Below are 13,049 nucleotides of genomic sequence, written 5' to 3'. Positions count from 1 at the left end.
TAGAGAGGAGTTAGTACAGAAACAAAACAGAACAAGTCAAGGTTTTTAAATTTAGCACTCATTTATGTGCTTGGTGAAGAGATAGATCTTCAGTCTTTTTTTTTTTTTTAACACTGCCAGTGACTCAGCTGTTTGGACAAAGGAAGTCTATTCCAGCATCAGTGTGCCAGGACAGAGAAGAGATTTAATGAATGTCATACTTATATTTTAAGGGATGATAGGTCATGTTGAGCTGTGTTAGAGTCTCGAAAGGGAACACAGACATACATGGAGATGAAGCTATCATTCAGCATCTGATGTATCTATATGTAGATTTTTGAGTGCATCCTAAAATGAGACTGCAATTAAAATTCTGCATCAGTTTCAAATATCACTGGGTCCCAGTCTAAAGTTGTCTTTCTGATGAGAGAGATCTTTTGTGGTTTAGTGGTGTACCTGCTTCTTGCCTGAACTTTCCATTTTAACCCCTAACTTGTGATATACTGTATAGTCACCTTGAATGAATGAAAATGTGAAGCAGGTACTTGTAGGGCTGTAGGAATAGAGTCTCAATGGCCTCAAGATTTTTTCTGTATGAACTTGGATTTGTCTCTAGTCTTGAGAATTGGTCTCACTAAATATGGTCTTGGTCTCATCTGAGAATTTCTAAAAAAATTTTTAAAAAATTGCATACAAAAAAGTTGACAAAAAGTCTATGAGATTTTTAGATATTTTTCTATGAGACTTAGCATAATCATTGGAACAACACACAAAGCCAACTAGTTGACCTTGAAAAGGGTTTGATGGTCTTTGTTCTCGATCATGGCTTGCTCTCGTTTATTTATTTATTTATTTATTTATTTATTTATTTATTTATTTATTTATTCCACAAATACGAGCTGTTTTGAATGTGGAGCCTTTATTGCTGAACCTATTAAGAGTCTCTTAACCCTGTTACCCCGTATGGCCGAAAAACCGGCTTGCCCGTCTTTGATCTATTCCCGTAAGGACGATATACTGGCTTGGTCGTCTATACCAAATACCCGTAAGGCCGATATAGCGGCTTTACAGTGTAAACGTTATCCCCGTAAGGCCGGTGTACCGGCATTACTCTGCTATGATTCCTTACTTATATAATTATTATTTTTTAACCTGGAAGGTTGATGACATCATGACGTCACGACGTGATTACATTATTACGCCGGCATTACGATGAAGATCCAAGCGTGAATATTGGTGTAATAGTAGAAGTGAACTAAAAATGCCAAAGCGAAAAGCTAATCATGTTCCAGGTAAAGTTACACCTACAGTGAACACAGGTACATCTAAAATAGTGAAAAAAAAGAGAAAACATACACAGTTACACAGGCGAGAGCGAGGATTCTAGATAGTGACAGCAGTGAAAGTTCAGGCGATGTTGAAACCGAAACTGATAGAGACGCAAACTCTCCTGATTCAGACCCTGATCCGTCTTCATCTTCAGCATCAACCAGTGCGACTGACACTGCAGGGGTCCGGAGTCATAACGGGACCGTTCCTGTGCATTCGTTAAAACACTACCTGCTGGTCTGATTATCACCAGAAACTTGACTTTTGGCACTAAAATGCATTTATTTATTTATTTATTTATTTATTTATTTATTTATTTATTACTTGAATTTATTCAAAGGCATTGACTACGCTGATGCTCGTATGGTACTTCTAAATGAGTATAAGGATTTTAGCGAGCATTTTTCGTCATTTCTCTAGTTAAGAATTGTGCTCTAAGTGGAGTAAAAACACTGAACTGCTTAATTTTCAAAGTAATATTACACAAATACATTATTATATAGTTGTTTGAAGGCCTAAAAATGTTCAAATTAAAATGTTGATTTTGGGGCCAATTTTGGCCTGGGAACTCAGGGTTGGCGTGCTGTTTCTATGGGGAATATAGGGCTGTGGGACATAATACTGTGGGGACTAAGGGGTAAGAGGGTTAAAAAGACATAAAAACAAGCCAATTCCTTTTCCCCTGTCAAACTAGAGATGTGTATAAGTGTGGGAGAGAGGTCAAAAACAGTTGTTTCTTTGTGCTCTCGCTTCTTGCAACAATATTTTCTCTTGCTCATACCTTCACAGCATGGGTGGACCTGGTCAAACTAACAAGCTAAGCAATGGCAACATTCTTAAAATATATGTACCTTCTAAAAATAGATATGTATGTTGGTGTCATCATATATGTATGGAGGCAGTACATCACATACTATATGACGTCTTAAATATATATTTATATGTGTTTATTTTTGTTGTCTTTCACAGATCGACAAAGACACACCCAGGGCCTGTGGTCCACCTGAGTGACAGTCCAAAAGACGAAGGGAAGGTACAAGAGACATTTTTTTTTTTCATTTTTAATGTTGTAGTACTCTTGTAGTAGTCTGTTCAGAGTACATGTTACTACAAAGTATTGATAATTGGTTATTAATGCTATCACTGTCACGATCTGGAACCAGACAGAATATCTAGTTTCTAAACTTTTTATCTCTGAGAAGAGTCTGTAAATTGACCTTTTTGACCTTTAAATATTTTATTATTAGGAGATCTCACCTGATTCTGGTCCATTTTGTTGTTGAATTTTTTCTCATTCTCAGCTGCTGATTGGCTTCGAGAGCGGCACTATAGTGATGTGGGACCTGCGATCAAAAAGAGCTGACTTCAGAATTTACTATGATGAGGTGAGAGTGTTTGTGCCAGCATACTGTCTTAAAACATTCCTGGAAAATTGACACAATTGCTTCAGCTCTTGGATGAAATTGGTTCAGATCAAGTTCAGATGAAATAAACATGAAAAAATAACAAAAGCAAAGCGAAAAACAAATTAAGCCATTACTACATTTCTATTCCTGCTTTCTGAATAAATAATCCCTTGCGCTCAGCTATGTAGATTTGGCAGCAGCTATTGGTATGGATTCAAAAAACCTGCTGAATGGAAGCAGCTTTTTTCAAATCTGATTCTCATGATTGTACTGTGCATATGTGTGTTTGTGTGTATAACTGCAGCCTGGCATGTGTCTGTGGCTTTACTGTATTTCATTTCTGAAAGAGGGCTGCTTTGTACAACAAGCTGCCGCCATTCACTTACCACTGAATCATCAGTGCTCTCTTCCACAAGTCAAGCGTTCACTTGTACAATGAGTTTTTCCAAACTTGCTGTCTTTCTCCGACCCTGTAATGTGTGTATCAGAAAGCTCCTTGTGGTGACAGCACCCCGTGGTCGTCTGTCAGATCTTGCAGAGAAAGGAGGGTTTTTTTTTTGGCATAAGGAGCTCCATGAGCCATTGTTGATGCCTCTAAGTGGAAGCGTCTAGGGGTCTGGTAATTGCTAGTTTTGATGTGTGTCTGGAATAGCAGCGTGTGTGAAAGTGTTTTTATAATGAAAGAGAGGACTTGAGAGAGGAAGACAGACACAGAGCACAGCCAAAATATTAATCTTACAATAAAGATCTCATTCCCATGGAAACGCCCAAATCTCACAGTTGGCAACAGTTCCAAGTGAACATTTAATTAATTAAGAGTCTCAAAGAAGACATCGTTGAGGTTCCAAAGGTGAAAGCATCATTTTTCATTACATTAAAAATGAAAGTGAACTTGGGATTTTTTGAAACTGTTATTGAGTTATTGAGCTTTTATAGGTCATATGACATGTGATGCCCTCACACAACACAATATAAAGACTTGTTACACCAAACACAGTGATCTCAGGCTGCAGAGCAAAACAATGAATAATGCATGCAGAGCGGAACTACGCAACCATCTCTCTTTATCATTGTTCAAAAAATATATATACAAACATATCCCCAATTAAACATGTGACCATCATTAGTTTAAGTTATAAAGCACTGACAACTGTAAATAAAATGATAAAGTCACATAAACGACCGTATTCCAAGACTCATAAAAGTTTAGTGTTCCTCATTATATGATAAATTTGACTTTTTCTTGTCCTTGTAGTGGTAAAATGTTTTGTAAATTTACAGTGTATGTTTATTTTACCTAAGAAAGTGCATTTTGTGGACCTTAAGGTCCAATTATGTACCTCAGATTATTGTCAAAGGTACAGTGCCCTCCACTAATATTGGCACCCTTTGAAATTTGAGCAAAGAGAGCTGTGGAAAAATTCCCTTTATTGTTTAACCTTTTGATAATTTATTCAAAAAATAATCTGCTCTCATGGATATCAAACAATTACAAACACAACACAGGTTCATCCAAAATAAAATATCTTTGTTAAATAAATGTGTGCCACAATTATTGGGACCCTTTTAGTCAAAACTTTTTGCTAGCAGAATATTTTTGTGAATTTTTTTTAACAAAATATCAAAAGTTAAACAATAAAGACAATTTTTCACAGCCTCCTTTGCTCACATTTACAAAGTGTGGCAATATCAGTGGGGGGCACTGTATACTATATTCATGTTTTCAGGTGAAAGATACATACTAAAGGTATAAAATAATATATACCCACAGTGGTACCATCCCATCCCACCTTTATTTCTGAGAGTGCAAGGTCATTTAAAGAAACACTCATCTTACAGACTGAGATTGAATTCATTCTCTAAAAACTCCCAAACACTAGAGACCACACACTCATTCACACATAGTGGCAATTTATCTTAGCCAATCCACCTACTGGCATGTTTTTGGGAAGTGGGCGGCAAACAGAGAACCTTGAGGAATCCCACAGAGGATATGCACACAACCCAAGCTTCCACCTAAGCTCATGACCAGGGACACTAATGCAGCAACACTACCCAGTGTGCCACAGTGCTGCCACAAATTATAAACTTCAAAAACAAAAACAGATGGCATGCTGGAGTCTTTCTAGAAAATAACGAATACGGGTTATTGTATTAGTGATCACTGTGCAGTGATAACAGACAGGCAGTGCTCTAGCTATTAATATTTTACTAATGCATAAAAAAAAAATCTTGGTGCATCTGTAATGCATTATTTATTTTAAAGCTCATTGATTCGTGTCTGATAATGGTGTCAAATTCATCTCTGTGTCATTCTTTGCAAATAATGTACGGGTTGAAGAATGTGTTTAATTCACCAGGCTGGATTTCCAGCTCAGTAAACAGTTACTACTGAGAGGTACATTCTATTTAACTTGTGGTAGAAGGATAGCAGTTTTAAGATTGACCACAGTGCTGTTTAATGCTCAAATCTGATTGGTCAGCATCTGTGACAGTAGTTATGTGTGCAAAGTTTTTATAAATATGTACATTATCTTTCCATAGAAACATGTTCCAGAACTTTAAACATAACTATATATGAGTAGAATGTATTGTAATTAAGAGAACATGTTACTGTAGGTATGAGGAAGAAAAGCTGGTTTAAATTGCGATAGGACAAATGTGTTAATATTGGGTGTTATGTAAAACAAATATTTGCAATAGTACAGAAAGTGATGTGATCTGATTTCAAAACTGACTCTAGACACTTACAAAACCTTGTGTATAGGATCAAAAGAAACCAAGAAGACATTTCTTCACTTTATGCTGATGGCATATCACAGTTTGTGTGACAGTTCAGAATGATGATGGATCACTCAGCAGGAGAGGTGTTTCTGTGAACTGGCTAACGTCACCATAAACAGCAAATAAGCATAGAGCAAATAAATTCCCTGGTCAGTTCTAGAAAAAACATTCTATGGCTTTTAGTGCTTGTTGAATTCAAGTGTGGTTTCTTTCTAGGTAGTGGAAGAACATGCCAGACAAAGATTAGCTCACATGTCTAACTTCCATCCATCCATTTTCCATACCGCCTTTCCTACACAGGGGAGCATGGAGCCTATACCAGGTAGCTCAGGGCACAGGGTGGAGGATACCTATCACAGGGCACAATTGCACACACCCATTCACACACTACAGACAACTTGGAAATGCTAATCAGCCTACAATGCATGTGTTTGGACTGGGGCATGGGAACATGCAAACTCAGCACACACAGGGTGGAGACGTGAATTGAACCCCCAACCCCAGAGGTGTGAGGCAAACGTGCTAATCACTAAGCCAGTGCCCCCCGTCTAACTTAAGCTCTTTTAAACACCTTTTAAATCTTTTAACTTTTCAACCTGATGTCCCAGAACGTACAAGAATTCTGATGACTGAGAATAGATTTTAGAGATGCTGTACGGCTTAAAGGAAACATTTAAGGAAACATTTCCTTGTTTCTGTTTATATAATTACAAAAGAAGGGATTTAATATAAGACAAACAACCATATGGACATTATGACCCCAAGTCTCCTTGTTATTTACCCTCATGCTTGTAAATCCATATTCAAGAAATGTTTCAATATTTTTGCGTTGGTTTTCTTGACACATCGCTTGTTCCACTGAGTCAGACTGACTCAATGTAAGTGGTAGATGGGTTGAGAAAGTTGTCCATTTTTATAGCTGAAGTCCTACGCTAATGCTAATGAGTGTCAGGAAGGTGAAAAAGACTTAAGTAGCACATACAGTCTTCATTTAAATGTGTCTTGATTGAATTGAATGTAATTCCTAGTTAATGTTTCAAAATAGTTTGCATTTATATATTCATTTACAAATATTAATTTGTCAAATAAATAAATATAACAAAAGAGGAGATTGTGTTTCGCTCATGACCCCATTTGGAAATTAACAACCCCTAGTTTCGGAGTCCTTGTATAAGATTAATGCCGGTCTTGTAAGTATAATATGCAGTACATAGTCTATATTTACTGTATATATACTGTATATACTGCATATTCAATGGCTACATTTTCCTCATCAGACATTTTGTCTTTTGTTAAGTGTGTAGCACTAGTTTTTGGGTAAAGCTTCACTTTCACCATTCACAAACATTAGGTCACTTGTCCCTTTAACAGTGTTTCCATCTAAACTGTGTGTTACTGCATGAATGCTCTCTTTGAGCCTGAGCAACCGAACATTTGAAGGATAACTTAGCAAGTGGAGCCTCATATGATAATTCAACAATTGTCTGCTTATGCTGTTGTTTTCAGCTGGGCTTGAGTGGTGTGCTAGACAGAGGAATGTCAATCAATTGTGCTCATTAGAATATTAGAAATGTCACGCCTACTCAGTTCTCTGTTTGGTATTTAAGCCCTGTTATTATATATCTCTTTTTCATTAAAGCTTTGCTAGACGATTCAGGTATTTTTTATATTTTACCCTGATCCCTAGGACTGCTGGTTTTACCAGTTATGGAAGAGCTCTGTCTGGTTGATGATAACAGAGATGAGAGATATACCAAGTAGGCCTTTTGGGAGCTGTGAACTGCTCTTGTGTTTACACGAGGACCAACAAATGTCATAGCTCTTTCTCCAAATACTTCCTTGGAGAGCACTGAGCCTCAGTGTGCTAATTTCAATTGGAAATCGCTAAACAAAGCTCATATACAGAGGCAGATAGAGGATCCAAAGTAGAGAGTCATTCATGGATTACAGCCAAAGACTCAGACATGCACACCTAAATCCTGCATTGGGAAGGACATGCAGATCTATTTCCCAAGGAGGGAAAATAAAAGGATTTGTTCTTGTGCTGTTACACAGCTTCTCATGTTCTTATTGGTTCAATGAGATTACAGAAGATTTTATTTTTGCCTCAGCGTTTAAACAGGATATAAAATTTGTAACACAAGAAAAAAAAAACAAAGACCTGGGTTTGGGTCTATTGATCAAAAGTAGGCATTATGGGATTTGAAACCGAATGCCTACCTCATGCGAAATAGTGTGAAACACACACAGATGGTTCTACTGTGCCTTTTTCAATTGCTTTGTCACTCACAGTTTTAATTTGCAGTACTTCCGATGTGTCTCTCTTAGTAGCGCAACAGGCTCGCTCCACTCATTTCCTCACACCTGAGTCCTTCGTCCGGTTCATATTATAATTATATTCATAGTGTGGTATGAAATTCATTATGTCAAACAAATCAAGTACATCAAACACATCCGACTATGAAATAGAGCCCTGAGTGCGAGACGTCGTTCTGACATCGGCCATGCCTCCTGGTTGCAAAAACAAAGTGGAAGACTCTAGTGATTTTTAAGAACAAGCCAGAATTTGTTTTTGAACATGTTATATTGTGCTGTTGGGTGTCAGAATCAGAAAAGTGTTCATAAATACATTTGTTTTTTTACGACATATTCGGAGTGATAATTGGTCTTTGGCTTGCTAACTATCCTGTTAAGTCTTTAAGAGGATTCGTTTGTTATTTAGCTAGCAAGCCTAATTTATTTTGCTTTAACAAGCCTCAAATCTACATCAAGAAATTTTCAGGTTAACATTCGATAACCAGGTCACATTATTGCTAAGGACTTGCTTATGATGGCCACAGCTAACTTTCTTCAGCTTACCAATGCATCTTAATAAATATCTACTAGAGTTACACCATTTGAAAGTATTAGTTTAGTGAGATATCACTCCCTGTCTTTTAGTGTTAATCCATAATAATAAATAGATTATAAACATTTTAGCTAATAGTTCAATTACTAAGTAAAAATTCTTGATAGATTCTTCAGTCAGATTGTAACCAAGTAGCACCTGTTGGAAGAAAAAATAAGAACATTAGGAAACCCTCATAGAATTTGTAATATGTTTTAAATTAAACTGTAATGGTCCCTGTGGGTCTCTACTGGTAATTTGTTGCCTTATTTTGGTGGCATGTTATGTCTAGTGGATACCATTAAGAACCAATAATGGTAATGTTTTTAATGGTCTTTGTAGTGGAAACCGTTTTTTTTTTTGTTTTTTTCAGCAGGGGCATTAGGTTGCTAGGCTACTCTGGTCTTTTTGCTCTGTTTTTTTGTTGGATCTCTTTTTTTTTGCAAACACTAAAGGGGTGTATAGACAGGGTAAATCTGACAGATGTATGGATCTGTAGACGACGGCTCTGTTATTAGACGCAGAGTGTTATCGAGTCTTCACTTCTGAAGCTGGACAGGGACATTCTAGTTGCAGTATCTGTTTCTGGATCTTATTGTCTGATTGCTTTTTCTGCTCACTCTCTCAGCCTTTTAATACCTTCACATGCTCACAGTGTGAATCTACTATCTCTGCCTATCCTTCTTCCTGTCACTTTGTGTGTGTCTGTGTGTGTGTGTGTGTGTGTGTGTGTGTGTGTACTTATTTTCTCCTTCAGTGGCGTGAGCTTATTTGTGCTTCTGTGTATGATGAAGCTCACAACATCCAAATATAACTTATTTTATTCTGCCAATAATATTATTCTGTTTTTATATTCATATCCATATAGACTGTAAATAATCTCTCTCTCTCTCTCTCTCTCTCTCTCTCTCTCTCTCTCTCTCTCTCTCTCTCTCTCTCTCTCTCTCTCTCTCTCTCTCGCTAGGCGATTCACTCTGTTAGTTGGCATCATGAAGGACGGCAGTTCATGTGCAGTCACTCTGACGGAAGTCTCAGCATGTGGAACCTGAGAAACACAGCCAAACCCTTCCAAGTCACCTTCCCTCACGGTGAAGCAGCACTTTCACAACCTAAACAATACCTTCTGAGCCTTTATTCACAGCTTTTCTAAACACATTTACGGGAATAGAGTCTCCATGCCTCACGCAGTTCAAAACTACATGCACATATTGCAAATCCTCATCCCCCTCAAACTGAAAGATTTCCACTGAAATACAACACACACGTATCATATGAATTCTACAGCAAACCATGTTTTAACACCATAGCACATTAACTACATTAAATATTGACAGTAACTGCATTGAGAGCCCATTAATTACATTAAACATACTGTTACCTTGGGGGAAAACTGCATGAAATAATTATTTGAGTGATGTATTTCTGACATTGTAGTGCAAAATATAAATCAGCCTTTTATATGGATGAACCATAAAGAATCTGTAAATACTCTCACCGCTTAATTATTATTATTTTTTACTTCTAGTAGCCACTGTTTATATAGAAAACCTCTTTTCTGTTTTATTTGAACACACATACATACATACAGTACTGTAATATCATATTTCATTGGCTAGATCCCTCATTTATTTAGATAGTGGAGTCACAGTAGGACTACTCTCTCTCTCTCTCTCTCTCTCTCTCTCTCTCTCTCTCTCTCTCTCTCTCTCTCTCTCTCTCTCTCTCTCTCTCTCTCTCTCTCTCTCTCTCATTTTAGCTAAAGCTGACAAACATGAATCATCTCCCAGCAATATAAGAATCTGGAGTGCCTGCATGACTGCCCCCTCACCAAGAACCTGTGCTGGAGGACAGAATGTTGAGTTTGAGTGTGTGTGTATGTGTGTGTGACAGGAGTGAGCAGGTAATTTTCAGATGCTCTGACACTCCTCTCTCTCTTCCTCCTGGTCCACATGGTATTTTAGGTAAATCTCAGCGAGACGGCAGAAAAGAATCATGTAAACCAATTCTCAAGGTGGAGTACAAGACCTGCAGGAACAGGTAAACACCAAGTCACACACAGACCCACACACTACTACTACTACTACATTGTCAGTCCTTTGCTCCAGTAGTCCAAGCTAAACCTTGTCTCACTGAGCTCCAAAATAAAACCACATTTCTACCATATTTCTATACAAACTGGCTCGAAATTCAGAAGAGAATTATACTTTTTATTTATAGAGTCATGGCTTCTTATAGCACAGGGCAGTGTACATATCGCTGCTGGGGTCTCCAAAGAATAATAATTTGATTCATTTTTTAAAATCTTAGCTTATTATGAAATGCTGCTTAAAGGATACCATTTTGACTCACAGCAGTACAGTGAGAGCATCCCAGCTTTGTAGTATATTCTTATAGTGTGTCCAGTGAACTTTTATGCTCTTTCTAGCGTGTACCAAACCCCAAAACTAAAGTTTAATCAGTGGTTAGCACTCTTGCACCTTGCACCTCCAGGGTTGGGGGTTCGATTCCCACCCCCTCCATATGTGTGTGGGAAACTCCCCATGCCTTGGGGGTTTCCTCCGGGTGCTCCAGTTTCCTCCTCAAGTCCAAAGACATGCACTGTAGACTGACTGGCATTTCCAAATTGTCCTTATGTGTGAATGGGTGTGTGAGTGTGTGCGATTGTACCCTGTCTGGGGTGTCTCCCGCCCTGGGATAGGCTCCAGGCTCCCTCTGACCCTGTGTATGGTAAACGAAACAGAAAATGGATGGATAAACATTGTTGGAAAGACTTGTTGTTTCAAAAGATAGCTGATTTAGACCAAGATGGTGGCGTATATATATATATATATATATATATATATATATATATATATATATATATATAGATAGATAGATGCTAACTGCATTTCATAGGCTCTGTACGTGTACTCTGCACATCTGAGCTTGAGTGAAGCAGCTGAGGAACAGTAGAAGTTAAATAAATAAATTTATCTTCTGCGAATTGCTCTTTGTTGTTCATTTTTATGAATGAAAAATAACTTTCATTCTTTTATAAGCTCTGGGGATTTTCATTGTGTGGCAGGGTTCTCGTCTAGACTATTATCACTTTCAATTCAATCAAATCTGATTAGAGATATAGATATGGATATTTGGAGCACTAAACGGATCCAGATCCAATAGAATAAATGGTTTAAGCTACATAACTGAGCCTTAAGGATCATTGTTACTGTTGATGGCACATTTATATTGTTTGAACTTTGTGGAAAAGAAATGTACTTGTACAGCACTGTTTTTTTTCTACCAGCATGCTAAGAAAAATCACAAGCTTGCGCATTATACACTGCATACATGGGAGCCCATGCTTTAGCAACCAGTGAATCATGGGATATATTGTTTATGGGTGTCATTGGGAGGATTTATGCCTGCACATAGTGAGAGGCAGATGTATTTGCCTCCTACTCAAGATTCTTCCTGCTGTTTTATTTTGTCACGAGACACTTAAAACTCCCTGTTCTGACTAGAAATGCATGTTTTTCTCTTCTCAGGAGGCATATAAGCAGTATTGTCTTTTATCACCGGCTTATTCTGATACAAGCTATTAACCTTTGAAATCTCCCTCCTCAGCTTTAATAGCTTATTTGAGTGTTATGCTGCTTTTGATTTTACTGTCTCTGTAAAATGTGTGGTTTTACTTTTAAAAGGCTCTGATGTCTGAGTGATAAAAAAGTCTTTTGGATTTGGCTTTTACCTTAAAATGGAAATGTCAAGCTTGGTATGAGGGAGATTTATAAGTTCAGTCCATAGTTGTATTAAATTGAGAGAAGGCAATTACAGAAGGAATGAGTTTGATGATTGTGTTTTAATGAGGTTGCACACTTGTAAAGCTTGTGAATGTGGTTGTGTTTCTTCATGTGGGTCATAGAAGGTCACAGCAAGGAGGTTTCATGACCACTGTCTGGGAGGAGGTGTATTTTTGTGTGTGTATGTGTGTGTGTCTGTGTGTCTGAACAAGCAAATTCAGACTAGCATATGTCGGTAGGAGTCGACTGTGCTAACGGTATCAATTACTCACTTAAATCCCTGTCACATTTAATGAGGCAGAGGCGTTTCAGCAGCACTGAGAGCTAAGCCAGGGAGACAGACGTCACCAAAGACTGTCTCTGTTGTGCAGTGAATTATGACAAGAGATACAATATGGGAATGTACACTCACTCACAGCCACTTTAATAGGAATGGCTGTACATTCTAATAAGCCAATTATGTGACTGTAGCACATCTTGATACAGGTCCAGCCTGTCCCTCCAGGATTTAGCGATATTTGCGATTACAGAAATGAATGCAGAACTAAGGAAACTCAGCAATATTTGTAGTAGCTTGCAATTTTTCAAAATTACCACAGATTTTCGGCAGATTTGGGCCAAGGCGTATGATGTCATGTCATCACAACACGCAATCAGCCAAAGCCCCCTTTCATTCACAGCTAAATGATCTCATTTACCAACAAACATCACTGTGAAAGACCGTGCAAAACAATTTTGTGCACTTGTAATTTCGCTAATTCAAGTAGTTTTCCACAAAAAGCACAAAAAAAACTCTGCAAGTTGCATCACACATTTTGAAAAAAAAAGGCAGCAAAATCAAACATTTTTAGCTGCAACAATCACAACAACAACAACAACAAC

The 13,049-nt window shown here is 37.7% G+C and overlaps 1 protein-coding gene across 9 annotated transcripts in view; it reads left to right on the top strand.

The window, feature by feature from the left end:
• The window catches only part of stxbp5l (syntaxin binding protein 5L), a 132,521-nt gene that overhangs the window by 78,593 nt on the left and 40,879 nt on the right, over nucleotides 1-13,049 (top strand). For all 9 annotated transcript variants that reach the window (XM_017470435.3, XM_053680927.1, XM_053680924.1 and 6 more), the window contains exons 6-9: nucleotides 2,278-2,341; nucleotides 2,610-2,693; nucleotides 9,350-9,473; nucleotides 10,347-10,422. In XM_017470435.3, coding sequence (XP_017325924.1) covers nucleotides 2,278-2,341; nucleotides 2,610-2,693; nucleotides 9,350-9,473; nucleotides 10,347-10,422 — 348 coding nt within the window. The remainder of the gene's footprint in view (nucleotides 1-2,277; nucleotides 2,342-2,609; nucleotides 2,694-9,349; nucleotides 9,474-10,346; nucleotides 10,423-13,049) is intronic.

Source organism: Ictalurus punctatus, chromosome 6 (genome assembly GCF_001660625.3).
Source record: "Ictalurus punctatus breed USDA103 chromosome 6, Coco_2.0, whole genome shotgun sequence".
NCBI lineage: Eukaryota > Metazoa > Chordata > Actinopteri > Siluriformes > Ictaluridae > Ictalurus > Ictalurus punctatus.
The sequence above is the reverse complement of the archived record's forward strand: the minus strand, read 5'-3'. Positions and strand labels throughout refer to the sequence as shown.